General features: G+C 45.6%; 1 protein-coding gene across 4 annotated transcripts in view; it reads right to left on the minus strand.

The window, feature by feature from the left end:
- Positions 1–1,831: 1,831 nt before the first annotated feature.
- Positions 1,832–26,535, minus strand: part of LOC306868533 (zinc finger C3H1 domain-containing protein-like) — a 43,551-nt gene continuing 18,847 nt past the window's right edge. For 2 of the 4 annotated variants that reach the window (XM_079414745.1, XM_079414746.1), the window contains exons 21-35: positions 21,627–21,807; positions 20,106–20,292; positions 19,783–19,971; positions 18,163–18,400; positions 17,881–17,986; positions 17,606–17,804; positions 17,431–17,525; positions 11,124–11,231; positions 9,532–9,636; positions 9,192–9,357; positions 8,966–9,066; positions 8,572–8,673; positions 3,128–3,167; positions 2,817–2,879; positions 1,832–2,724 (exon numbers count right to left, since the gene is read on the minus strand). In XM_079414745.1, the coding sequence (XP_079270871.1) occupies positions 2,599–2,724; positions 2,817–2,879; positions 3,128–3,167; positions 8,572–8,673; positions 8,966–9,066; positions 9,192–9,357; positions 9,532–9,636; positions 11,124–11,231; positions 17,431–17,525; positions 17,606–17,804; positions 17,881–17,986; positions 18,163–18,400; positions 19,783–19,971; positions 20,106–20,292; positions 21,627–21,807 (2,006 nt within the window). In that variant the 3' untranslated portion in view covers positions 1,832–2,598. The remainder of the gene's footprint in view (positions 2,725–2,816; positions 2,880–3,127; positions 3,168–8,571; positions 8,674–8,965; positions 9,067–9,191; positions 9,358–9,531; positions 9,637–11,123; positions 11,232–17,430; positions 17,526–17,605; positions 17,805–17,880; positions 17,987–18,162; positions 18,401–19,782; positions 19,972–20,105; positions 20,293–21,626; positions 21,808–26,535) is intronic. The other 2 variants (XM_079414748.1, XM_079414747.1) reach the window with 1 other exon arrangement.

Here is a 26,535-nt window from a genome sequence, read left to right on the forward strand (position 1 = left end):
ATTTCTAGGGGGGGGGGGCACAAATCATGTTGTGTGTGTGTGTGTGTGTGTGGGGGGGGGGGGGGTATTCGTGAAGAGCGTGCAATCTGTGATCGCGTGCAGTTGCTGACGCTGGCTAAAGCGTTCAATTGCTTTCTTATGTGTGCTGTTTTATCGGTACTTTCGCTTTCAAAATCGATCGCGTTGAGCAAGGAGGGGAGAGGATGGAAAGTGGGGAGGCACAGTAACTCGTTTGGGGGCCACGGCCCGTGAGTGCCCCCCTTGGCGCCGGCCCTGCTGTGCGCGCTCTCTCCTGACAGCTAAATGGATATATTTGCATGGCTTTCTGACATTTACAGATGTAAAAAATATACCTGTGACGTATCAGTTATGCACTGAGGAAAACACAATGTTTCAAATGCGTTAAACAGCACAAATATTCGCTGTTTGCTATGGTGGATCGATTTGATCCATGATCGACCTTAAGGGCTGCTTCAGAATAAGCTGCACGTCACATTATCCTGACTCACTGAACCTGGATAGCATTAGTCAGATTGCAGGAACTTGAATTGCCGTTTATGGAACCGCTTTAGTCCCGATTGATTTGTTAGGTTATTTCAAGTCAGGTTTTGGACTTTAATCCACGCTTTTCTTAGCGTCTTTTATGGAACAGCCCCCAGATGATTTGTTGTTTGGACCTCTAATTTTATATATATATATTTATATAATTGGACCTCTAATTATACTTTATAAATTTTAAGGTCTAGTTACTTTTCACCCACCCTGTACATAACATATCTAATTATATGTGGGGTTCTTTATACATGCTGATAAGGCCCCGGGCGTACATCATTATTGCGTACGTGTGGTATAAGTTGTTCTTGAATTTTTTCGTACATTTAGAATAAATTTCAGTACGAAAGTTTTTGATGAATCATGATTTATTCGTGAAAACGTCAGTATGTTTAGTGAATGAGACCCATTGTGGATTTAAGCTATGCATCAGCCAATGAGAATGCTGGATCTGAAACCCCTGCAACGCCCTCCTTCTCTGGAGAGGTGCTCAGAGACCAGGAAAGTCTCTCTACTGCAGGTGCTGAGCTGTTGTTGCTCCCTCTGTGTGAAATGCAGGAGAAACAAGAAGTGGATTTGGGGAGTTTTGAAGGAACAAGTTCAGAACCTTCTCTTCAGAGATTTGTGATTTCCAAACTGCTAGGACCTTCTCCAACAACGTCAGCGATCGTTTCTCCTGCATGTGTCCAGACTTCACCTTCAAGGCTCCTGTGTTTGTGTCTCCAGACCAGGACCTTCTCTGTGCTCAGGAGCTCATGGCTCACCACTGCTTCATGTTTCAAGATCCAACTGCTTTCTTCCCACTGCAACGTAGCCCAAATGTTTCAATATATATGGAGCATAAATGTATCACCATTTCCAAACCTCTTTCCAGAGACACTATTGTCAGTATATGATTATCTAACTTGCATCAGATTCTATATCTCATAGATATCTCATAGTAACATCCACCTAGCCTGCATTTATCAATCTTTATCCATTTAGTAGTTGATGGTTACTCTTGTCTATCCTTCTGTTAATAAAACCCCTTTTATTATACTTGTGTTGATAGTACAGTAAGAGGCTCTACACGTTTCCAAAATACTACAACTTCCTCCAATTTATGTAATTCTTATTTATTCAACAATCTTCAGTGATTGTTCTTTACGGTCAAGCTGAAATCCCTGGCTGGTGCCCCAGAAAATTGTAGCTCCAAAAGTAAATATATTTTCTAATGTATTATGCTCAAGTAACATCAGACCCAAAATCACCCCCATAATAAACACGCAACACTGTAGTTCTGTACAAAATAATTTAATAGAAACATTGTTCAATTATAAATTGAAAGCAAAAACAGGTGCAAGATTATCATTCCTGCAGAATACGTTAATCTACATGCGTGTGTGTGTGTGCATATACACACAAACATACACACATGGGTTTTTTTAATTGGTGAAAAAACAATATTACATGAACAGTTTAATGATGTCTTTTGGTGCAGTCCATGACTACAGACATGTGTCAGCGAGGTTTGGCAGTCTGTTTCCATCAATACTCTGACACCGGAGAGCCAAACACAATACTTCCAATAACAGACATTCAATCCATGGTTGGAGGGGAGTAGGAAAACAAGCAAAAGAGAAAAAAACTAAAAACCTTGGTTCTGAGCCCTTAAACTCTCGAGCTGAGTTAATGTCGCGAGACATGGTTGAGACACCATGGCAAACAAAACAAACTGAAGTATATTTAGAGGAAGGAAGCCACCTTAAAAACCGGCCACAGTCCGTCAACAACTATGACGCGACGTTCAAGAAAAATCTAAATCTAATTAAAAGTGTTAGTGTAGAAGTGGTACACAAATCAAAAACAACGAGGAAGCAACAGGCATCATCAGCAAATTCATACTTACGTACATGATGATAAAAGAGGCCCACATACTGGATTATGAGGAGCTCATAGCATCTTCACCGGCTTTCTGCTCGTAATACTGAGATGTGGCGGCGGGTCTAAGCTAAGACGTGTGTCTGTGGAGCTCTGAACGCTTGTTCTGGGAATGTGCTGCTCGTGTCACTCGCTCTGGCTCGGCTCTAACCCTAGCGGCTCATTTAGACTCACTCCCACCTCTTGGCACTTGTCAATTATTTTTTTCAGTGTGTCAGTTTTACCTCCTTCAGCCGCCTCGAAGAGCAAACACTAGAGAGAGAGAGAGAGAGAAGAGGACCGGTGAGACACGCACAGAGACTGCACTGAATGAGTTAAAGAGGAAGAAAAGAGGCTGTGTTTACATCTTTCCAGAGAGCAGCAGACAGAGGCAGATTCTGGAGCGCCTGCTGATAGAGCCGCCGCACCTGCAAACGTGTGCATAGAAGCACAAACACACCAGAGCGGGAACACAGTCAGTTCAGTCGGACACACACACACACACACACTCAGCGGTCTTCATCAGAGGTATGCCAACTAAACTCTTACATATTCGTGCACTGAGCATACCCTGCAGAAAAAAATAAACAATAGATTCGACAGAATGAAAGCAGAAAAACTCGACAGACATCGGCCACTGTGAAAGTCATGACCTGACCTCTGACCTCTCACTCACCTCTGCTCTTTGCCTTTGCTCCTTCTCAACAGCAATAGCTCTGGCGAGAAATATATCGACAGAGAACGTCAAACACCTCATTTCTGCTTCCAAATCAATGGACATCACATTCACCATCGCACTACAAAACTGAAGACGCTTGTCAAAAGAGCGGCATGCAAATGTATGTGAACCCCCGGAGGAACTGCACGCTTCTTTGCACATCTGGACACTACGTTCTGGACAAGTCTGGTCTGTTGCATGATTGTTCATTTTCAGTATATCCTCTGAGACACATGAGTTACATATTCCATACGTACAGGGAAATCCCTGACAAGATGCAGCAGCACAGACTAGGGCTGAAACGATTCTTCGAGTAACGCGAATACAAAAAAATCATCGAGGCAAATTATGTGCTTCCAAGAATCGTTTAGTACATTTACTGATGCACTGAATTTTCAGCCGCCAAAAACATATGCTGCACCGCACCGTTGTTGTACTTTGCGTAAATCAGTGTTCAGGTTTCTCTCTCCTCTAGCCATGCGACGCTCCGTTCAATATTCCGCTCTATGAATGTGCATTCTGCTCATTTAACACTCATGCTCACCGGAAAAGCTAAGTCCGCTCAAATAATGCGCGCCGACAAGAAATGTCTATGTAGTATATACTTGTTCCTGTTTGCAGTAGCGCTACTGTGCTGCATGCTGTAGTACAGCTGTACTGGTTAAATCTCCTTCACTGATCTGCTCACATGCGCTGATAATAATAGCTTTGCCAAGGTTTTTATATTTTTATACATGTTTACTTGATATTTCTTTACACAGAATCCTCATTTCTATTCATTTCCCACTGATTTCCGCGATCTGATGAGCATTAACTCTTATTACACGATCATATCTCTGTATGAATGAATGGCAGAGATGCGCGTTTTCCTTTACCACACACACACTCGTTTCACTATCCTTGTGGAGACTTCCATAGAAATAATGGTTTTTGTACTGTACAGACCGTATATTCTATTGCCCTGCACCAACCCTACACCTAAACTTAGCCCTCACAGCAGACTTTTTGCATTTTTAGATTTTCAAAAAACTTAATTCTGTGTGATTTATAACCTTGTTTACCCGTGGGGACCTCAATTTAGGTCCCCACCGTGACACAAGGTTTAAGTCCCCACCTGTATAAAAATAGGCACACACACACACACACACTCACTCTCTCTCTCTCACACTCACTCTCACATGCACACACACACTCACTCTCACAAACACGCACTCTCATTCTCTCACACGCACTCACACACACGCACGCACTCTCACACACGCACTCACACTCACTCTCGCTCACTCTAACACACGTGCACTCGCTCTCACACGCGCACTCGCTCTCACGCACACACGCGCACACACACGCACTCGCTCACGCACACACGCGCACTCTCACGCACTCGCTCACTCACGCACTCGCTCTCATTCTCTCACACGCACTCACGCACTCTCACTCTCACACTCTCACGCACTCATTCTCTCACACGCACTCACACACACGGACTCTCACTCACTCTCACACGCACACACTCACTCTCACGCACTCACTCACTTTCACACGCACGCACTCTCACACGCACTCTCACGTACGCACGCACTCACACGCACTCACTCTCACACGCACGCACTCACTCTCGCACGCACTCTCACACGCACGCACTCACTCTCGCACGCACTCTCACACGCACGCACTCATTCTCTCACACGCACTCACTCACCTCACACGCACTCTCACACGCATTCTCACACGCTCGCACTCTCACGCACTCGCACTCTCACACACTCACGCACTCACTCTCACGCACTCACTCACTAGCACTCACATGCACGCACTCTCACGCACTCACACACAAGCACACTCACGCACGCACTCACACTCTCACGCACGCACTCACATGCACTCTCATTCTCTCACACGCACTCTCTCACACGCACGCACTCACACACGCACTCATTCTTTCACACGCTCACGCGCACTCTCACGCGCGCACTCTCACACGCACGCGCTCTCACACGCACGTGCTCACTCACACGCACACACGCGCTCTCATTCTCACACGCACTCACACGCGCTCGCACTCGCTCACTCGCACTCACATGCACGCACTCTCACACGCACTCACACACAAGCACACTCACGCACGCACTCACATGCACTCATTCTCTCACACGCACTCACACGCGCACTCATTCTTTCACACGCTCTCACGCGCGCACTCTCACGCGCGCACTCACGCGCTCACTCTCACACGCACGCACTCGCTCACTCTCACGTGCTCACTCACACGCACTCACACGCGCTCTCACTCTCACACGCACGCACTCGCACTCACACGCACTCACCTCACACGCACGCACTCGCACTCTCGCTCTCACGCACTCGCTCTCACGCACTCACGCTCGCTCTCACGCACTCACACTCGCTCTCACGCACTCGCTCTCACGCACTCACGCTCGCTCTCACGCACTCACGCTCGCTCTCACGCACTCGCTCTCACGCACTCACGCTCGCTCTCACGCACTCACGCTCGCTCTCACGCACTCGCTCTCACGCACTCACGCTCGCTCTCACGCACGCTCTCACGCACTCGCTCTCACGCACTCGCACTCGCTCTCACGCACTCGCACTCGCTCTCACGCACTCGCTCTCACGCACTCACGCTCGCTCTCACGCACTCGCGCTCTCACACACGCACGCACTCTCACACGCACGCACTCTCACACGCACGCACTCTCACACGCACGCACTCTCACACGCACGCACTCTCACACGCACGCACTCTCACACGCACGCACTCTCACACGCACGCACTCTCACACGCACGCACTCTCACACGCACGCACTCTCACACGCACGCACTCTCACACGCACGCACTCTCACACGGACTCATTCTCACACGCACTTTCACACACGCACGCTCGCAAGCACTCTCACACGCACGCACTCGCTCGCACTCACTCACTCACTCGCACTCACTCACGCACTCACTCACGCACTCACTCACTCACGCTCGCTCTCACGCACGCTCTCACGCACTCTCTCACGCACGCTCTCACGCACTCTCACACGCACTCTCACACGCACTCTCTCACACGCACGCACTCTCTCACACGCACTCACTCACGCACTCACACACGCACGCACACATTCTCTCACACGCACTTTCACACACGCACGCTCGCAAGCACTCTCACACGCACGCACTCGCACTCACGCACGCTCACACTCGCTCGCACTCACTCACTCGCACTCACTCACTCACGCTCGCTCTCACGCACGCTCTCACGCACTCTCTCACGCACTCTCTCACGCACTCTCTCACGCACGCTCTCACGCACGCTCTCACGCACGCTCACACGCACTCTCTCACACGCACTCACTCACGCACTCACACACGCACGCACACATTCTCTCACACGCACTTTCACACACGCACGCTCGCAAGCACTCTCACACGCACGCACTCACTCACTCTCACGCACGCGCTCGCACACGCACTCGCTCGCACTCACTCACGCACGCACTCTCACACGCACACTCGCTCGCTCGCACTCACTCACTCGCGCTCAAAGCCTTCTAAGAAGACAGTAAATGCTTAAGTCATGCCTGAGCTGTAGTTAGGCTGAAACTTGAAAGTTAAGTTGCACATTGTTTAGGTTTTATTATTATTTTTTTATTACTATTATTTTTATTTATGTCTTAGTTTGAGGTTGTACTGTGTTTATCTTTTTTAAAGTAATATGAAATTGATTGTTATATATATTTGTATTTTGAATGTAATATGGCAATTAAAATGCACTAAATGGGTTTAGTTTTCCGTTATTAATACATGCAATTTCAGCAATAAAAATGTTCATTTTTTCTAAAAAGGAAACAAATTACTTGTTCATTTAAAGAGGCCTGTCTTATTTTCTCTTGCATATTTAGTATTGCTCTTTAGTAAAGGCAAAGTACTTATCCGATTAATCGATGGATTTTTTTTGGTAGAATACTCTATCACTAAAATATTCAATAGCTACAGCCCTAGCACAGACCTAACAAATGCAAAGACTATTCCTGCAAGCTTGAGGATCAGGAGGACAGAGCATCAGTTAGTTTTGAGATGTTCCTAGCACCCAAACATGATCTGTTCTGCAGCACTGCTCCTGGAGGACCAGCGTTTAGCTCCAGCCAAACATGAGACCTGAAGCAGTTTATCAAGGCACTGAGGCTTGTGTGAAAATAACAGGCAGGAGACCAAGAAAAGGCAGCGACCTCTCTATCGGACCTTGTGATTGGGGACAAATGCATGCCATTTAGGGCATTTGTTTGGATGAGATCCAATAGATGCTCTCTGGCCACGAGTGGAAGTTTTGCAGCACAAAATCTGACAATGGTATAAAGAGCAGAAAGTAAGGGTAATTTTCATTTGTTAGGCTATTTTATCTACAGCTCCTTAGAAGTAGAATTCTTTAGTGAAATAAAGTGATATTTATTGAAATTAATTCAAATGAATTAACGAGAGAGTTAGAGAGAGGGAACGAACATGAGCGAGTGTGAAGCTTGTGTAGTTTCCATCTCAATAAAATGTGAGCACATACAGCACGCCAGCATTAAAACACTATCTTTAGAAGCAAGCATGTCGCCCTCACATTGGCAGTTCTGCGGGGAATCAGATTTGTGTGTTTAGACACATCGGATGTCCAGATATCTGATGTGTATCCGATTAAAATCCATATTTGGGAGTGGCTCAGATCGGATACGAAAAAATCAAATATTGTGCAGATTTTTGTTTAAACGTGTGCAACAAATTCAGATCTGTGTCAGATGTGAGCAAGAAACTTGTTATGTGCCAGTGTAAGCCCTAGTCCCAGCAGCCCTAGTCCCCAACTGACTAAAGGGAGCCGCAATGCTTAAAGCAATAGTTCTCACCTAAATAGGATGTACTTAACCCTAATGTTGCCCCCAACCTGTGAGACTAGAACACAACAGATAACAAAAAAAAGTCTGTTTTTGTCCATACAGTGGGGTCCAATATTTCAGGACCCTAAAGTTCTTCTTGTCTGTTCTACAAATGAAAGAAAGCCAAACAGGACCAGAACTTCAGACTTCGTAAATCATGTTAATGCTGAAGTCACTGGAGTCCTGATCTTATGCTACTGTGTGAACGTGTACACAGGAACGGGTGATGTGTCTTAAGAAGAATTCAAATCATGTGACCCCATGGGGCTTTTCCTGTACATATGGAATATATAACATGGAGCAAAAATCTCAATCTGATAGAAAGCAGCCAATTTTCTAATTGATATTATACAGAATGTCTTATTATCGTCATCAAAACAAGCTAGGCCACAGAGGTGGAGAGTTACTATAATGTATCATCTCATTTGGACACAGAAACAGATTAGCTTGATGTATTTGGAGCTCATGAACTTACATTTTCCAGATGGCCAGACAGGCTGGGATGCTACTGCACAACATTCTGCTTTGCAATTTAAAATGTTCAACATTGCCATCCTGCCATTCTTGCTGCAGCAACCTACACAACGACAAATGAGACTAAACTCCAGTAAAGTGCCTTTAGAAGCTCTGGCTGTCTCCAGTGCCACCTACTGAAGCAGTTAAAGAATCACACATTTCCCCATTATAGAGCACTTTTACAGCTTCAGTGAGCCAGGAAAACCAATCAAATTCAACACAGCGTTAGAGTAACTAACATAAACTGAGGCAAATCACATGGAAAGATTCACACATATAATGGGAAAAACTGGGGCTCTTCACAAGCTTAAGGTGAGAGAGCATCAGAATAAATCCAAGCAAGTCTTGTTTACCTTATGGCCAGTTCAGTATTGGTTGGCATGATATGCTGAAGTCTTTCCATGATAAGGGAATGTTGGGATTGAGGGAAACAACCCAAGTAGAAGGATATGACCTGCAACACACAGCACAAAATACAAACACACTGCATCTCCACAGTCCGTAAGCAATGACCAGAACACTTCATGCTGAGAACAGGGTGCTACTGTGAGCTGAAGAGGAGGATTGGTCATGACATACCTTGTTATGGAAGCTGAAGCTGCTCCAGTATTGTGAGGAGCTGAAGGGCAGGGTGAGTCTGCTCGGCACAGTCTCCAGACAGCGGTGCACCAGACCCGTAAACATCTTCAGCTCGCGAACACTCGGCTGCGGCGACAACATCTTACTGCTGGCGAAGGACAGATAGCTGGGGAAAAGAAACCAACTTTTAAGAGACAACACACCACGGACATCTGCACCAAGAGAGAACAACACACAGATCGACTCATGATAAACACACTGAAATATACTGTGCTTTAATACTTTGCTAATAAACACATAACTCATAAGTTAGGTTTAACAAACTATACACTTTACTTACTCTAGCCAGAGAGTGTAAATCAACTCCAGTTTTGTAATAGTTCCCAAAGCTTTCTCAAATGCATCAATGGCCTCTCTCACACTGCCATAGCTAGACAGCCAGAAACTGTGATAAAATCAAGAATGAGGGTTAGAGCAGGACAGGTGTAGAGAGCAGACAGACGGACTGAGATACAGACACACACTCATAGACACACACTCACAGACACACACAGACAGACACACACACACAGACACACACACAGACACACACTCACAGACACACACACACACACACACACTCACAGACAAACACACTCACAGACAAACACACTCACAGACAAACACACTCACAGACACACACACTCACAGACACACACACTCACAGACAAACACACTCACAGACACACACACTCACAGACACACACACACACTCACAGACACGCACACACTCACAGACACGCACACACTCACAGACACGCACACACTCACAGACACGCACACACTCACAGACACGCACTCACAGACAGACACGCACTCACAGACAGACACGCACTCACAGACAGACACGCACTCACAGACAGACACGCACTCACAGACAGACACGCACTCACAGACAGACACGCACTCACAGACAGACACGCACTCACAGACAGACACGCACTCACAGACAGACACGCACTCACAGACAGACACGCACTCACAGACAGACACGCACTCTCAGACAGACACGCACTCAGACAGACACGCACTCAGACAGACACGCACTCAGACAGACACGCACTCAGACAGACACGCACTCAGACAGACACGCACTCAGACAGACACGCACTCAGACAGACACGCACTCAGACAGACACGCACTCAGACAGACACGCACTCAGACTCAGACACTCACAGACTCAGACACTCACAGACTCAGACACACTCACACTCAGACTCAGACAGACTCACACACACAGACTCACACTCAGACACACTCACAGACAGACTCACACACACAGACTCACACTCACAGACTCACTCACGCACTCACTCACTCAGACACACACACAGACAGACTCACACACACAGACTCACACTCACACACAGACACACACACACACTCACTCACTCACTCACAGACTCACACTCAGACACTCAGACTCACTCACTCACTCAGACACTCACAGACAGACACACACACACACACACACACACACACACACACACACACACACACACTCAGACACACACACACTCAAACACACACACACACACACTCAGACACACACACACACACACACACTCAGACACACACACACACACACACACACTCACACACACACACTCAGACACACACACACACTCAGACACACACACACACACACAGACACACACACACACACACACACTCAGACACACACACACAGACACACACACACTCAGACACACAAACACTCAGACACACACACACTCAGACACACACACACTCAGACACACACACACTCAGACACACACACACTCAGACACACACACACTCAGACACACACACACTCAGACACACACACACTCAGACACACACACACTCAGACACACACACACACTCAGACACACACACACACACACACACACCAGTGCAGGAGATGCAGGTATGGCAGCTGAGCTCTGATCTCGTCCTGAAGATTATCTTTGAGGGCTGGAACTCTCAGCAAGTCTTGAGTCGGAAAACCAAGAATATGGCTGAAATCATAAACATCACACAAGTATGAGTGCAATATGCTCGGAGCACATGCTGTAACACTGTCAGAAAAACCATTAAGAACTGGATTTTCCACTATTTTCTACAATATTGTAAGTAAGTAAAGTTTATTTATATAGCACATTTATCTCAGCAGAGCTGACCAAAGTGCTGAACAAAGTCAAAGATAAACATAAAATAAAACAGATGATACAGTAAAACAATATAACATAGATAAATCAAATTAAAATGCCTGGGAATAAAGATATGTTTTCAACTTGATTTTAAAAGTTGTAATAGAAGGTGCAAGGTGAATGTCCAGTGGCAGTTGATTCCAAAGACGAGGGGCAGCAATCGAAAAAGCTCTATCACCCTTTGTTTTTAAACGTGAACGCGGGACAACTAAAAGAGCCCTGTCAGAAGATCTTAGAGATCTGGAGGATGAATGTAGAGTAAGATGATCTGTGAGATAAGATGGGGCTTGACCATTAAGTGCTTTAAAAACAAACAATAACATTTTAAACTGAATTCTAAAATGAACAGGAAGCCAGTGAAGAGAGGCTAAAATTGGTGTAATGTGATCAGTTTTCTTAGTCCTAGTCAACAGCCTTGCAGCAGCATTCTGTACCATCTGTAAACGTGCGATAGATGACCGAGGAAGACCCAAATATAATGAATTACAATAATCGAGACGGGAGGTAATAAAAGCATGAATGACTTTCTCCAGGTCATTAAAAGACAGAAGCGATTTCAAACTTGAAATAATCCTTAACTGATAAAAACTGTTCTTGACAACTGTATTAATTTGCTTAGTTAAGCAAAGCTCAGAGTCCAGAATGACACCAAGGTTCCTGACCTGGGAAGAGACTGAGGAGAAATGCTTGCCAAGCTCCTGTATTAAACCACTTCTTAACTTAGGGGGGCCAAAGATGATTACTTCTGTTTTGTCTTCATTAAGTCGAAGAAAACTATTAGACAACCATTTCTTAATGTCCCCGAGACAGGCCAATAAAGGTTCAATAGTATCGCCAGCTTTCAGTGGTACGTACAACTGGGTATCATCAGCATATAAATGAAATGAAACATTATGTCTCCTAATAACATCTCCCAATGGTCGCATACATAAATTAAAAAGAAGTGGCCCCAAAATGGATCCTTGAGGGACCCCACAGACAATAGGAGCAACAGATGAAGAGAACTTACCTAACTCAACAGAAAAAGACCTGTCTCTAATATATGAATTAAACCACTGCAAAGCAATACCCCCAATACCAAACAAACGCTCTAACCGGCAAAGGAGAATATTATGATCAACTGTATCGAAGGCAGCTGTAAGATCGAGAAGCAGCAGTACTGTATTTTTACCACTATCAACTGCAAGTAAGATGTCATTGAACACTTTAAGCAAAGCTGACTCAGTACTATGCTGTGCAGAGAAACCAGATTGAAGAGGTTCTGTTAATTTAGCTTCATTCAAAAAGGAAATCAATTGTGAATATACAACTTTTTCTAAAAGTTTTGATAAAAATGAAAGCTTAGAGACAGGCCGATAATTGTCAAGGCAACCTTCCTCCAAGCCCTGTTTCTTAAGCAAAGGTTGAACTACAGCTTGCTTAAAACATTTCGGGACTACCCCAGCAGTTAGAGATGAGTTAATCAATAACAATGGAATTACCGATTTCAGAAAAAGAGGCCTTAATAATCTCAGAAGGAATGACATCAAGTGAAGAAGCAGTTGTCCTCATCTTATTGACCAAAACACCAAGTTCCCCCAAAGAAACACTTTGAAAACAAGAAAAGGAAGCCGGACTAGCCAGCGAAAACAGCGACAGATCTGGTAACTGCACGGTAAAAGAGGAGTGAATAGCTAACACTTCTTCAGAAAAGAACTTCAAAAAGTTTTCACAGAGCTCAGCTGAGGGTTCCACATGAAACTGACAACCTGGATTAATTAATTAATTTATTGTGGAAAACAGAATCCTAGGTCTATGAGAGTGTGTAGCAATCAAATCAGAAAAATACTTTAACCTAGCTGATTTAGCAGCATTCTGAAAGTTAATCAAACACTCTTTAAAACACTCAAAAGACACAGTTAAAGAATCATGTTTCCATTTCCTCTCAGCCCGACGACAAGCCTGCCTAAGAGAGCGAGCATGATCGTCCAGCCAATAATACGATTTCTGCCTGGGTAATTTCAAAGGTGCAATAACATCTAAAATATTAGAGCAAGATGCATAGAAAAAAGATGTCAGTTCATCAGGCCCAGTGGAAGACTCAGCAGCATTCAAAATGGATTCCTCAACAGCGTTAGTACGATAAATTTCACTAAACTGAGAAGGAGTAGAAGAATTTATACAACGAGAGTGATGGCCCAGATACTTCTTCACCACTACAGAGTTCTCGACATGGACATTAAAAAGAATTGGACTATGATCAGAGAAGGAGACGTCTTCTACGTTTACATTTTCAACAGTAACACCATTTGACAGAATAAGGTCCAGAGTGTGACCATGAATATGAGTTGCTCCATTTATATGTTGCGTAAAATCAAAAGATTCCAACATGTTACAAAATTCACTGACCAAGGGACGACCTGGGCAGCACACATGTACATTGAAATCTCCCAATAATAACAGGTGATCATATGATGGCATAATGAGAGTTACAAATTCACAAAACTCTCGTATAAAAGCACTGTCAAAATTAGGTGGCCTATAAATAAGCGCACAGAACACTGCAGTGGAATCAGACTCCAACACAATACACCGTAACTCAAACGATGAATAACTCCCAACACAAACGGCCGTATATTAAGGGATTGTTTAAAAACCATGGCAATCCCACCACCCTTGCCAGTACATCTTGGTGTACTAATAAAACAACAGTCCGGCGGACAGAGTTCCTCAAAAACTGACGACTCCCCAGAGGCCCAAGTCTCAGTCAGGAATAGGATATCCAAGTTTCGTCCGGTATAAAAGTCATTCAAAATAAAACTCTTATTACACACGGACCTGGCATTGACTAGAGCCATGTTAAGATGAGACAGTGATGCCAGGTTCCGATCCAATTGAACAGAATCCAGTTGACGAAGATTTAAACATCCCACTCCTCTCCGGCGAAGTCGTAAACACGGCAACGCGGAAATAGAGGAATCACCGAAAACTGGGTAGACTGGAAGATGAAAAGCATATCTATAATCCCAAGAGCGTCGCGCCAGATTATGCCCCTCCAAATTTATTGTATCCAGGGAAAACTTGGTCGAAGATTGTATGGTGGAAGCCATTGCCCGTCTAATTCTCACCCGAACACCGCCACGACAACCTCTCTTTCTGCGGCGTTTCCGTAAAGGAGGAACGCAGCAAGGTAGCCGGTGAACACACTCTGGCGCAGGTTGATGGCGCCGGGAAGTCGTGGCCTAATGGTAAAGAGCAAGGCAAAGCCACGAGGATGGGTTAAATGCAGAGCACGAATTCCGAGTATGGGTCACCAAACTTGGCTGAATGTCACTTCACTTGATTAAAAGAAGATTGAGAGCGGTAGTAGAGAGCAGGACAGCTTCCCAGGTAACCAGCTTCCATACAACATTTGATGTTGAATAGGGCTTGGCGATCGTAGGTTAGCATGATAGCATGAGTCTACATGATACCAGTGCAAAACCACACAAAGTACAAACAGTACAGGTAGAAACTGAGACACACGAGAGAGACGGCATGCCGTGTGCACTGGCGCCATCTTCTAATTGTTGCAAGTTCAGAACAGCTATCCCGTATTATAACCGCCAGTGGCCCTTAACATCTCGCGGAGAAAGCGAAGGAGGAAACGAGGAAACCGCGGAGGATTCATCGTGAAACTGAAAGCTTATCTGCCGGCTGGCTCTCTCGAACCCTTCCCACGAGTCGTTTTATGGTGGCTCTGCTCCCTGGCACCTGCTGGATTTGTCCTGTTCTCCCCGTGCTGTCTCTCGGGCTGGTCTCCACCAAATCAGCCTCTGCTTCTGAGTAACTCACGGAGATTTGCGCTCACTGGGGTGTGCCATATATATAGTCTGCGATATCTTAATGTCAAATTGCACATCGTTAAAACAATTATCAAGTATTTCGCAAACCATTCGAAACACCCCAACAGAGCACACACATACATGACGTGACGTCTCGACTATTGTGCATATTTAGAGTGCATTCTTTCAATGCATGATTCAGTCTATTAAAATGCATTAAGAATGATCACAAATTCAAGGCATGAGGGCAGAAAATGTATATTTATACCACTTCATGTAGTTAATCAATATCACACAGAGAGAGACGCTTTTCTCCAAATATAACCACGATTACAAATGAGATACATTTTTTACAACAGTTCAATAAAAAAAGATAAGAGACTTGTGCTTTAAACGCCATATTTCCTGTTTCTGCTTTATGTCGCCAACAGAAATAATCCTAAACACAGCCACAGCACTGTTTAGCGTCTCTGAGCAACATGATGGTGCTTCGTTCCTGAATGAATCAACTGTTTGAATGATTCGGTTCAGTTGCTACGACTCACTTATTAACACTGACTTGCTGCCACCTGCTGGCAGTTTGAATTTCACATTCAAAGAATATTTTATTATTAAATGATTTCAAATATCAGTATTTAACGGTTAACGTTATGAATTTGTCACTGCAGGATAAATGCATTCATGTCCTGCATTAAACAGTGTGTCTAAATGCCTCTTCAGATGCAGCTTCTGTGTTGATTTCATTTGCTTGGTAACAGCCCAGATGTCTTATTCTAATTCACTGATTAAATGTAAGAATTTGGCTCAAACGATAATGGACGCTTTTAGAAAAAGTGGCTTTATAAAGGTAAACCCATAAAATATAAAAATCAGATTTATAGGACTTATAGGAAAAGATTAATTTCTACTTGAGCTACTGTAGAGCCTGAGACACAATAGAATAACTTGTTGACCATCCCAGACTCCATGACACTTCTAGGCAGCGAGTGGGAACCAGGACTTTCAAAACAATTGAATTTTGAATATTTGTCGAATTTAAAGTAAAAATCCACATTCGAATGCAAAAACATTGCATTCTAATTTTATGTGTGCGTCAGGCAGCCTTATCAGCAGCACACAAGATGCGATGATGATGTAAGTGTTGTTGCTTTTAATGCGTTTCTTAGTCTACCCAACTGAACACGCTTGATGCGGCGAATCAGTGCGGAGGAGATGTTGTTTACTTCATATCTGAAACCAAGCCGTTCACACAGAATGCATATTATCGCATTTTCTAGAGGGACATCTATCACCATTGCACCCGCGTCTCGCACAAGAGAGCCACACGTTTAGAAAACCATGTCAAATTAATGCAAGTTCAACTTTCAAATAAACTGATTTTATGGCAGTTTTTCCCCATCCCACTGCATCTCAAGATTTGAAATTAAAAAGTGCTCTTTGTGATTGGTTTGCGGGCCTTTGTATTAAACTATACATGGACACATGACGCAGTTTTGTTTCTAATTGTTAAAGCAACTTAGTCAAGCCCCCTTTATTTATATAGCGCTTTTAACAATACAGATTGAGTCAAAGCAACTTCACATTATCAAAATAGGAAAATAGTGTGTCAATGTAAAATGACAAGATTTAACACTCAATTTTCAGTTAAAGGCATTTCATTATTGAGTTCAGTGATTATCATCGTTCAGCTCAGTTTAGTTTAAATAGTGTCTGAGCAATCAAGTCGACGATATTGCTGGAAATGAAGTGTGCCCAACTGAGCAAGCCAGAGGAACCAAACCTCCATCGGTGACAGAATGGAGAACAAACCCTTAGAGAGAAACCAGGCTCAGTCGGGGGTCAGTTCTCCTCTGACCAGACCAACCAGCAGCAAAGTCAGATTGTACAGGACTCATCTGGTTCCCGTGGTCTTGCCCCAATGGCTTAATTAACCTATGTATGTTTATAAACATTATTTTAAACATCATGCACTTTTTTCAAAGATAGTCGTGTTATTTTATTGCTTTGAATAAATGTGCATTAGCAATATTTTGCTCGATGCGCCCTCTTGTGGCCTCAGGAGAGAAGTCAAAAGCCCCCCCCACAACTAAAATTATGCTGCTTAAAGTCGAATATTGATAATATTTAAGCACAAAACTCGAATTTAGTTTTTCAGCCATTTTGACAGCCCTAGTGGGAAGACGGTGGTGTCAGTGAGATGTTACCGTAACACATCCAGAGACTTCGGCTGATCTGCTGCAGATTCACAGAAGGAGCGCATGAACTTGTCAAAGAGCTCTTCCATATCACCGTGTTTCCCCTGCGCAACAGAAACAAACTTGTGAGCGCCGTGCCGTCTGCACTATGTTCCTGTGTGTCGAGATGATGCAGTTCTCTCACCTGAGACAGCAGACTCTTGCTCAGCTGGAGGAAGATGCGAGCGCTGCCGGCGCTGTCAGAGTGAGCGCGTCTCCACAGCTCCTCGGCTTGATCTGTGTGTCCTGAGGAAGCGTGCAGCTCCGCGGTGATCTCCAGCAGAGGGCAGTAGAGCGGACACACCTCCAGCAGACGCTCACACAGCGCAGCCGCTTCCTGACACCTGCAACAGTGCCAGTCGCGTCAGTAAAAGCACAGCACTCAGAAAACCTGGCCACGGCACGGCGGCGCTCCGGTACCTGTCCAGCGTCCTGTACAGGTGAATCAGGTTTGAATGAAGAGGGAAACAGGCCTGGATCTGCTCGCTGGAAGACAAGCGCTCCTCCGTGCAGCGACACACAGCATCTACAGGAAACGGGCAGATCCATTTAATTCATTTGAATGAATTTGAACCAGCAGGGTGGACTATTGTAATGGTCTCCTTCCAAAGAAGACAATCAATGGTGCAGCTCTAGCATATGGTGTGCAATAACTAGGACTATTTTGTTGAAATGTCTGCTGTGTTGAGTGTTGTGTGTGACCTGTGAACAGGCTGATGAGGGAGTCGGCGGGTGTGCGGAGGTCTGGAGCCGCTCTCCAGGGGATGAGGAAGGGCTCTGTGCTCACGATCCTGGAGGGGTTGGAGTTAGCCGGGTCGTACAGACTCGACGGCAGGCGTCTGAACTCAGTCAGGTGGATATATGACAGCCACAGCAGACAGCGGTGCTCCACAGTCAGATGATCCGCCACGCTCGACTTAGAGCCCAGCTGCAGCGCGCTCTACACACACACACACACGCTTTACATCAACGCAAAACACACCATCTCATTTAAAAAGGCAAGTAATAGGATTAAAGGATAGTTCACCCAAAAATGTAAATGTTGTCATTTACCCTCATGTCGTTCCAAACCTGTATAAGTTTTTCCTTATGTTGAACATAGAAGATATTCTGAAGAATGCTGGTAATCAAACAGTTGATAGCTCCCTTTGACTTTGAGTGTGTGTGTGAGAGTGTGTGTGTGTGTGAGTGTGTGTGTGTGTGTGAGAGTGTGTGAGAGAGTGTGTGTGTGTGTGTGTGTGTGTGTGTGTGTGTGAGAGTGTGAGAGTGTGTGTGTGTGTGTGTGTGTGTGAGAGTGTGTGTGTGTGTGTGTGTGAGAGTGTGTGTGTGTGTGTGTGTGTGTGAGAGAGTGTGTGTGTGTGTGTGTGTGTGAGAGAGTGTGTGTGTGTGTGTGTGTGTGTGTGTGAGAGTGTGTGAGAGTGTGTGTGTGTGTGTGTGTGTGAGAGTGTGAGAGTGTGTGTGTGTGTGTGTGTGTGTGTGTGAGTGTGTGTGTGTGTGTGTGTGTGTGTGTGTGTGAGAGAGTGTGTGTGTGTGTGTGTGTGTGTGAGAGAGAGTGTGTGTGTGTGTGTGTGTGTGTGTGTGAGAGAGTGTGTGTGTGTGTGTGTGTGTGTGTGTGAGAGAGTGTGTGTGTGTGTGTGTGTGTGTGTGTGAGAGTGTGTGTGTGTGTGTGTGTGTACGTGTTTAGCTATACTTGTGAGGACCAGATGTCCCCACAAGGATAGTAAAGCCTGAGATTTTTGACTTTGTGAGGACATTTGGCCGGTCCTCACAAGGGAAATAAATTATTAAAAATACTAAATGAAGTTTATCTTAAAATGTAAAAATGCACAAAGTCTCCTGTGAGGGCTAAGTTTAGGTGTAGGGTTGGTGTAGGGTAATAGCACATACAGTTTGTTCAGTATAAAAACCATTACGCCTATGAGAGTCCTCTCAAATATAGCAAAACCAACATGTGTGAGAGTGTGTGTGTGTGAGAGTGTGTGTGTGTGTGTGTGAGACTGTGTGTGTGTGTGAGACTGTGTGTGTGAGAGAAATGAGGACATAAATGTGTATAATGACACAGGTATGAAACAGGTATTACAAGGTGAAGGTGACTTTTCAGGACATTGACCCATAATCCCACTTTTCAAAACGCTTATAAATCATACAGAGTGAGGTTTAGTAGAAATGCACAGTCTCCTGTAAGGGCTAAGTTTAGGTGTAGGGTTGGTGTAGGGCAATAGCACACACAGTTTGTTCAGTATAAAAACCATTACGCCTATGGGATGAACCCACTTTGCACAAAAACAAATGTGTGTGTGTGTGAGAGAATCAGAGAGGCACCTGGAGTGTGTTGAGAGCACTGTGCTGGCGGCCCGTGAACACAGCGAGCTGGACTCTGAACAGCAGCGCCTCCAGCAGCTGGAAGGAGCGCTCGTCTGGCCTGAGGTCAGGGGTCACCTCCAGCAGGTGTGAGATCAGACGAGTGCACACGTAATCCTTGCCCTCGAAGCCGCTCTCCACGCTCAGGTACTGCAGGACAGACAGAGCTCAGCTCTTCATCGGCTCAGACGCACGGCGTGAAGACTCTGTGTGTGTGTGTGTGTGTGTGTGTGTGTGTGTGTGTGTGTGTGTGTGTGTGTGTGTGTGTGTGTGTGTGTACTCACAGTCCACCAGACGTGGTAGAGCGGTGCGTGCTCCACGGCCATCTCACACATCTCCTGAAGCTCGTCTCTGCTCCCGCGGCGTGAGAACAGCCTCAGATAGTGGCCCCACACCTCGCCATCCTCGCGGTTGTCCTCCAGCGCACGGGACAGCGTGTTGAGCGCCGCGTCCAGACACTCCGGCACAGAGCTGCAGACACACACACGAGCTCAACACAAGCACCACCCAGCCACAAACACATCCCTGCTCAGGCAGGCCAGCACTAGCGCTGCACAATACAGAAAACAATGGACAAAAGCAGTTTTGACAAGAAATGTAACTGATTTGAGCTGGACACTGAACGTCAGTGACTGTCAGAAGCTCTTTCATTGTAATAGTGCAGTACTATCTGAACGAGTATTATACTCCCAGAGGAAGCATCCGGATCAACTTTCAACTTTAGTCTTCATGTTATGTTTTTATTGTTTCAGCATGTTTATTATAAATAACCTTTCATCCTCCCACAATATGACAGCATTTTTCTTTGTTTCATTACACCAGACGAATGTGGGGAAACTTGAATGTTAGGCATGCACCGAAATGAAAATTCTTGGCTAAAGTCGAACAAAATGAACCACTGGGCTGAAGGCCTAATACTGAACACGGGTTTTCAAATTTCAGTTGCCATACATTCGGTGCATCCCGATTAGGCTAAATGTGCAAGTTAAGACTATCTGTGATGGACAGTGCATGAGTCGGTGTGCTTCCGGCCACTGATGCAGGCCGAGGTGAAAGCTGTTTTACTCTAGCAGACTATTGGCAGCGTCTGCTTTGAATGTGTGCAGATCAAGTGATTTAAATACTGTGCAGGGCTTCACGGGAAACGCAGAGCCTGGGGCTGTGCGCAGCAGGAAGTGCTGTGAGTTTCAGCTGCTCATAATCACACACACATGAAGCTCTGATACACCTGCTGTTCTCAAACCAAAACAAGCGCTCAATGCTTTAACATATTAGTATTGTATTTTTACAGATGTACTATAAAATTTAATTATTTTAAAGACTTGAATTTTGTCTTACAATTCAATAGTATTACTATATTATATTTATTGTTTCATATTTTATTATAAAAAAAAGGGTTTGATTTTGTTATTACCATTTTAATTATTACTATTTTTATATCATATTGAATGGGTCAAAAACTGGTGATGCAGTCTATGTGGAAAGATATATTTGTTCCTGAAAGAGGTACCTATCTCCTGAGAGAGTCATTTATCAGTGTCAGATATTTACATTTCCTAGGAAGAAGCACTCGCCTACAAATCATTCCAGAATAATTCATGGTTTCTAAATGAAGATAACTCAAGTCATCTAGGCATATACCTGCTTTTTTTTCACAATACACTAGATTTTTTCTGAAAGTGTGCAGCCCCACCGAGTCCATCAGCAGTGTGAACAGAAAGTGGAATATGGAGCATTAAGCTCAGGAGAATATGAGCAGGTAGTGAAATGCTTCAGTGATGGAGAAGCGGTGCTCCCACACTCACGTGTCCCTCTGGTTGAGGTATTTGAAGGCCAGTTTGATCCACAGCTGCACGTGTTTGGGGCTCTCCAGCACGCTGGTCTCCAGGTTACTGATGTCGTCCGTCTCGCTGTCGAAGTACCGCTTATCGTCCTGCGTGACACAGACGTCAGTCGAGGACCAGCGCTCCTGAAGGTGCCCGTCTGCTGCAGGAGAGAGAGGAGGTCACTCTGGGCCCTGGCTGACGGTGTAAAGGCCGTTTCACACTGATTACCTTCTGCTAATGCACACCTGCACGCTAGCTGGCGCCCACCAACAATGCATTTACCACCTAATATATCTCATATATGACCCTGGAGCACAAAACCAGTCAATAAGGGCCAATTTTTCAAAATTGAGATTTATGCATCATATGAAAGCTGAATAAATCATCTTTCCATTGATGTGTGGTTTGTTATGATAGGACAATATTTGTCTGAGATACAACTATTAGAAAATCTGGAATCTGAGGGAGCAAAAAAATCTAAATATTGAGAAAATCTCCTTTAAAGTTGTTCAAATGAAGTTCTTAGCAATGCATATTACTAATCAAAAATGAAGTTTTGATATATTTACAGTAGGAAATTTACTAAATATCTTCCTGGAACATGATCTTAATATCCTAATGATTTTTGTCATAAAAGAGAAATGTATAATTTTGATCCATACAATGTATTGTTGTCTATTGCTACAGATATACCTGTGCTACTGATGACTGCTTCTGTGCTGCAGGGACACATTTAAGGATTTCAAAACGTATGCAATTATTAATGTTTTTGCTCAAACCTCACTTTAAACCCTCATCGAGTGCTTGTAATAACTTCTGATTGTGCTCTAAAATGGATTTTGATTCTATAATAGGCAGACATGCACTCTATATCATACTGAATGCTACCTGCTTGTCATAATCATCCTTTATTGCTATAAAAATACCATGAGCTGCATAAAAACATACACAGAAAAATATATCAGTCTATTTGCTTTCATATTTCACGTGTAGAAAAATGTGTGTCCAATAATTTTTTTTGTTTTTATATATGGAAGGGCAAGATATATGATCCCATGATCGACCGGTCTAGAGTGAACACACAACACTCGCGCTGCCGGAAGAAAACGGACGGTGCTCTACAGATCACATTATTCAGAGGAGAATTAATAGTAAATGTTATTCTGTATAAAGAACGCGAGAATAAATCTAGAGCCCCGGAATTACCGGCCCGTGTCCGAGAGTTTATCAGAATTACCGGCCCGTGTCCGAGAGTTTATCAGAATTACCGGCCCGTGTCCGAGAGTTTATCAGAATTACCGGCCCGTGTCCGAGAGTTTATCAGAATTACCGGCCCGTGTCCGAGAGTTTATCAGAATTACCGGCCCGTGTCCGAGAGTTTATCAGAATTACCGGCCCGTGTCCGACAGTTTATCAGAATTACCGGCCCGTGTCCGACAGTTTATCAGAATTACCGGCCCGTGTCCGACAGTTTATCAGAATTACCGGCCCGTGTCCGAGAGTTTATCAGAATTACCGGCCCGTGTCCGACAGTTTATCAGAATTACCGGCCCGTGTCCGAGAGTTTATCAGAATTACCGGCCCGTGTCCGACACCTTATCAGAATTACCGGCCCGTGTCCGACACCTTATCAGAATTACCGGCCCGTGTCCGACACCTTATCAGAATTACCGGCCCGTGTCCGAGAGTTTATCAGAATTACCGGCCCGTGTCCGACACCTTATCAGAATTACCGGCCCGTGTCCGACACCTTATCAGAATTACCGGCCCGTGTCCGAGAGTTTATCAGAATTACCGGCCCGTGTCCGACAGCTCATCAGAATTACCGGCCCGTGTCCGACACCTTATCAGAATTACCGGCCCGTGTCCGACACCTTATCAGAATTACCGGCCCGTGTCCGACACCTTATCAGAATTACCGGCCCGTGTCCGACACCTTATCAGAATTACCGGCCCGTGTCCGACACCTTATCAGAATTACCGGCCCGTGTCCGAGAGTTTATCAGAATTACCGGCCCGTGTCCGAGAGTTTATCAGAATTACCGACCCGTGTCCGAGAGTTTATCAGAATTACCGGCCCGTGTCCGACAGCTTATCAGAATTACCGGCCCGTGTCCGAGAGTTTATCAGAATTACCGGCCCGTGTCCGAGAGTTTATCAGAATTACCGGCCCGTGTCCGACAGCTTATCAGAATTACCGGCCCGTGTCTGAGAGTTTATCAGAATTACCGGCCCGTGTCCGACAGCTTATCAGAATTACCGGCCCGTGTCCGACAGCTTATCAGAATTACCGGCCCGTGTCCGACACCTTATCAGAATTACCGGCCCGTGTCCGACAGTTTATCAGAATTACCGGCCCGTGTCCGACAGTTTATCAGAATTACCGACCCGTGTCCGAGAGTTTATCAGAATTACCGGCCCGTGTCCGACAGCTCATCAGAATTACCGGCCCGTGTCCGACAGCTTATCAGAATTACCGGCCCGTGTCCGACAGTTTATCAGAATTACCGGCCCGTGTCCGACAGCTTATCAGAATTACCGGCCCGTGTCCGAGAGTTTATCAGAATTACCGGCCCGTGTCCGAGAGTTTATCAGAATTACCGGCCCGTGTCCGAGAGTTTATCAGAATTACCGGCCCGTGTCCGAGAGTTTATCAGAATTACCGGCCCGTGTCCGAGAGTTTATCAGAATTACCGGCCCGTGTCCGACAGCTTATCAGAATTACCGGCCCGTGTCCGACACCTTATCAGAATTACCGGCCCGTGTCCGACACCTTATCAGAATTACCGGCCCGTGTCCGACACCTTATCAGAATTACCGGCCCGTGTCCGACACCTTATCAGAATTACCGGCCCGTGTCCGACACCTTATCAGAATTACCGGCCCGTGTCCGACACCTTATCAGAATTACCGGCCCGTATCCGACAGTTTATCAGAATTACCGGCCCGTGTCCGACACCTTATCAGAATTACCGGCCCGTGTCCGACAGTTTATCAGAATTACCGGCCCGTGTCCGAGAGTTTATCAGAATTACCGGCCCGTGTCCGACAGCTTATCAGAATTACCGGCCCGTGTCCGACACCTTATCAGAATTACCGGCCCGTGTCCGACAGTTTATCAGAATTACCGGCCCGTGTCCGACACCTTATCAGAATTACCGGCCCGTGTCCGACACCTTATCAGAATTACCGGCCCGTGTCCAACACCTTATCAGAATTACCGGCCCGTGTCCGACACCTTATCAGAATTACCGGCCCGTATCCGACAGTTTATCAGAATTACCGGCCCGTGTCCGAGAGTTTATCAGAATTACCGGCCCGTGTCCGAGAGTTTATCAGAATTACCGGCCCGTGTCCGAGAGTTTATCAGAATTATCGGCCCGTGTCCGACACCTTATCAGAATTACCGGCCCGTGTCCGACAGTTTATCAGAATTACCGGCCCGTGTCCGACAGTTTATCAGAATTACCGACCCGTGTACGACAGTTTATCAGAATTACCGGCCCGTGTACGACACCTTATCAGAATTACCGGCCCGTGTCCGACAGCTTATCAGAATTACCGGCCCGTGTCCGACACCTTATCAGAATTACCGGCCCGTGTCCGACAGCTTATCAGAATTACCGGCCCGTGTACGACAGTTTATCAGAATTACCGGCCCGTGTCCGACAGTTTATCAGAATTACCGACCCGTGTCCGACACCTTATCAGAATTACCGGCCCGTGTCCGAGAGTTTATCAGAATTACCGGCCCGTGTCCGACAGTGTCCGAGAGTTTATCAGAATTACCGGCCCGTGTCCGACAGTGTCCGAGAGTTTATCAGAATTACCGGCCCGTGTCCGACAGTTTATCAGAATTACCGGCCCGTGTCCGACAGTTTATCAGAATTACCGACCCGTATACGACAGTTTATCAGAATTACCGGCCCGTGTACAACAGTTTATCAGAATTACCGGCCCGTGTCCGACAGTTTATCAGAATTACCGACCCGTGTACGACAGTTTATCAGAATTACCGGCCCGTGTACGACACCTTATCAGAATTACCGGCCCGTGTCCGACAGCTTATCAGAATTACCGGCCCGTGTCCGACACCTTATCAGAATTACCGGCCCGTGTCCGACAGCTTATCAGAATTACCGGCCCGTGTCCGACACCTTATCAGAATTACCGGCCCGTGTACGACAGTTTATCAGAATTACCGGCCCGTGTCCGACAGTTTATCAGAATTACCGACCCGTGTCCGACACCTTATCAGAATTACCGGCCCGTGTCCGAGAGTTTATCAGAATTACCGGCCCGTGTCCGACAGTTTATCAGAATTACCGGCCCGTGTCCGACAGTTTATCAGAATTACCGGCCCGTGTCCGACAGTTTATCAGAATTACCGGCCCGTGTCCGACAGTTTATCAGAATTACCGGCCCGTGTCCGAGAGTTTATCAGAATTACCGGCCCGTGTCCGACAGTTTATCAGAATTACCGGCCCGTGTCCGACAGTTTATCAGAATTACCGGCCCGTGTCCGACAGTTTATCAGAATTACCGACCCGTGTCCGACAGTTTATCAGAATTACCGGCCCGTGTCCGACAGTTTATCAGAATTACCGACCCGTGTCCGACAGTTTATCAGAATTACCGGCCCGTGTCCGACAGTTTATCAGAATTACCGGCCCGTGTCCGACAGCTTATCAGAATTACCGGCCCGTGTCCGAGAGTTTATCAGAATTACCGGCCCGTGTCCGACAGTTTATCAGAATTACCGGCCCGTGTCCGACAGTTTATCAGAATTACCGGCCCGTGTCCGACACCTTATCAGAATTACCGGCCCGTGTCCGAGAGTTTATCAGAATTACCGGCCCGTGTCCGAGAGTTTATCAGAATTACCAGC

Source organism: Barbus barbus, assembly GCF_936440315.1.
Source record: "Barbus barbus genome assembly, chromosome: 50".
NCBI lineage: Eukaryota > Metazoa > Chordata > Actinopteri > Cypriniformes > Cyprinidae > Barbus > Barbus barbus.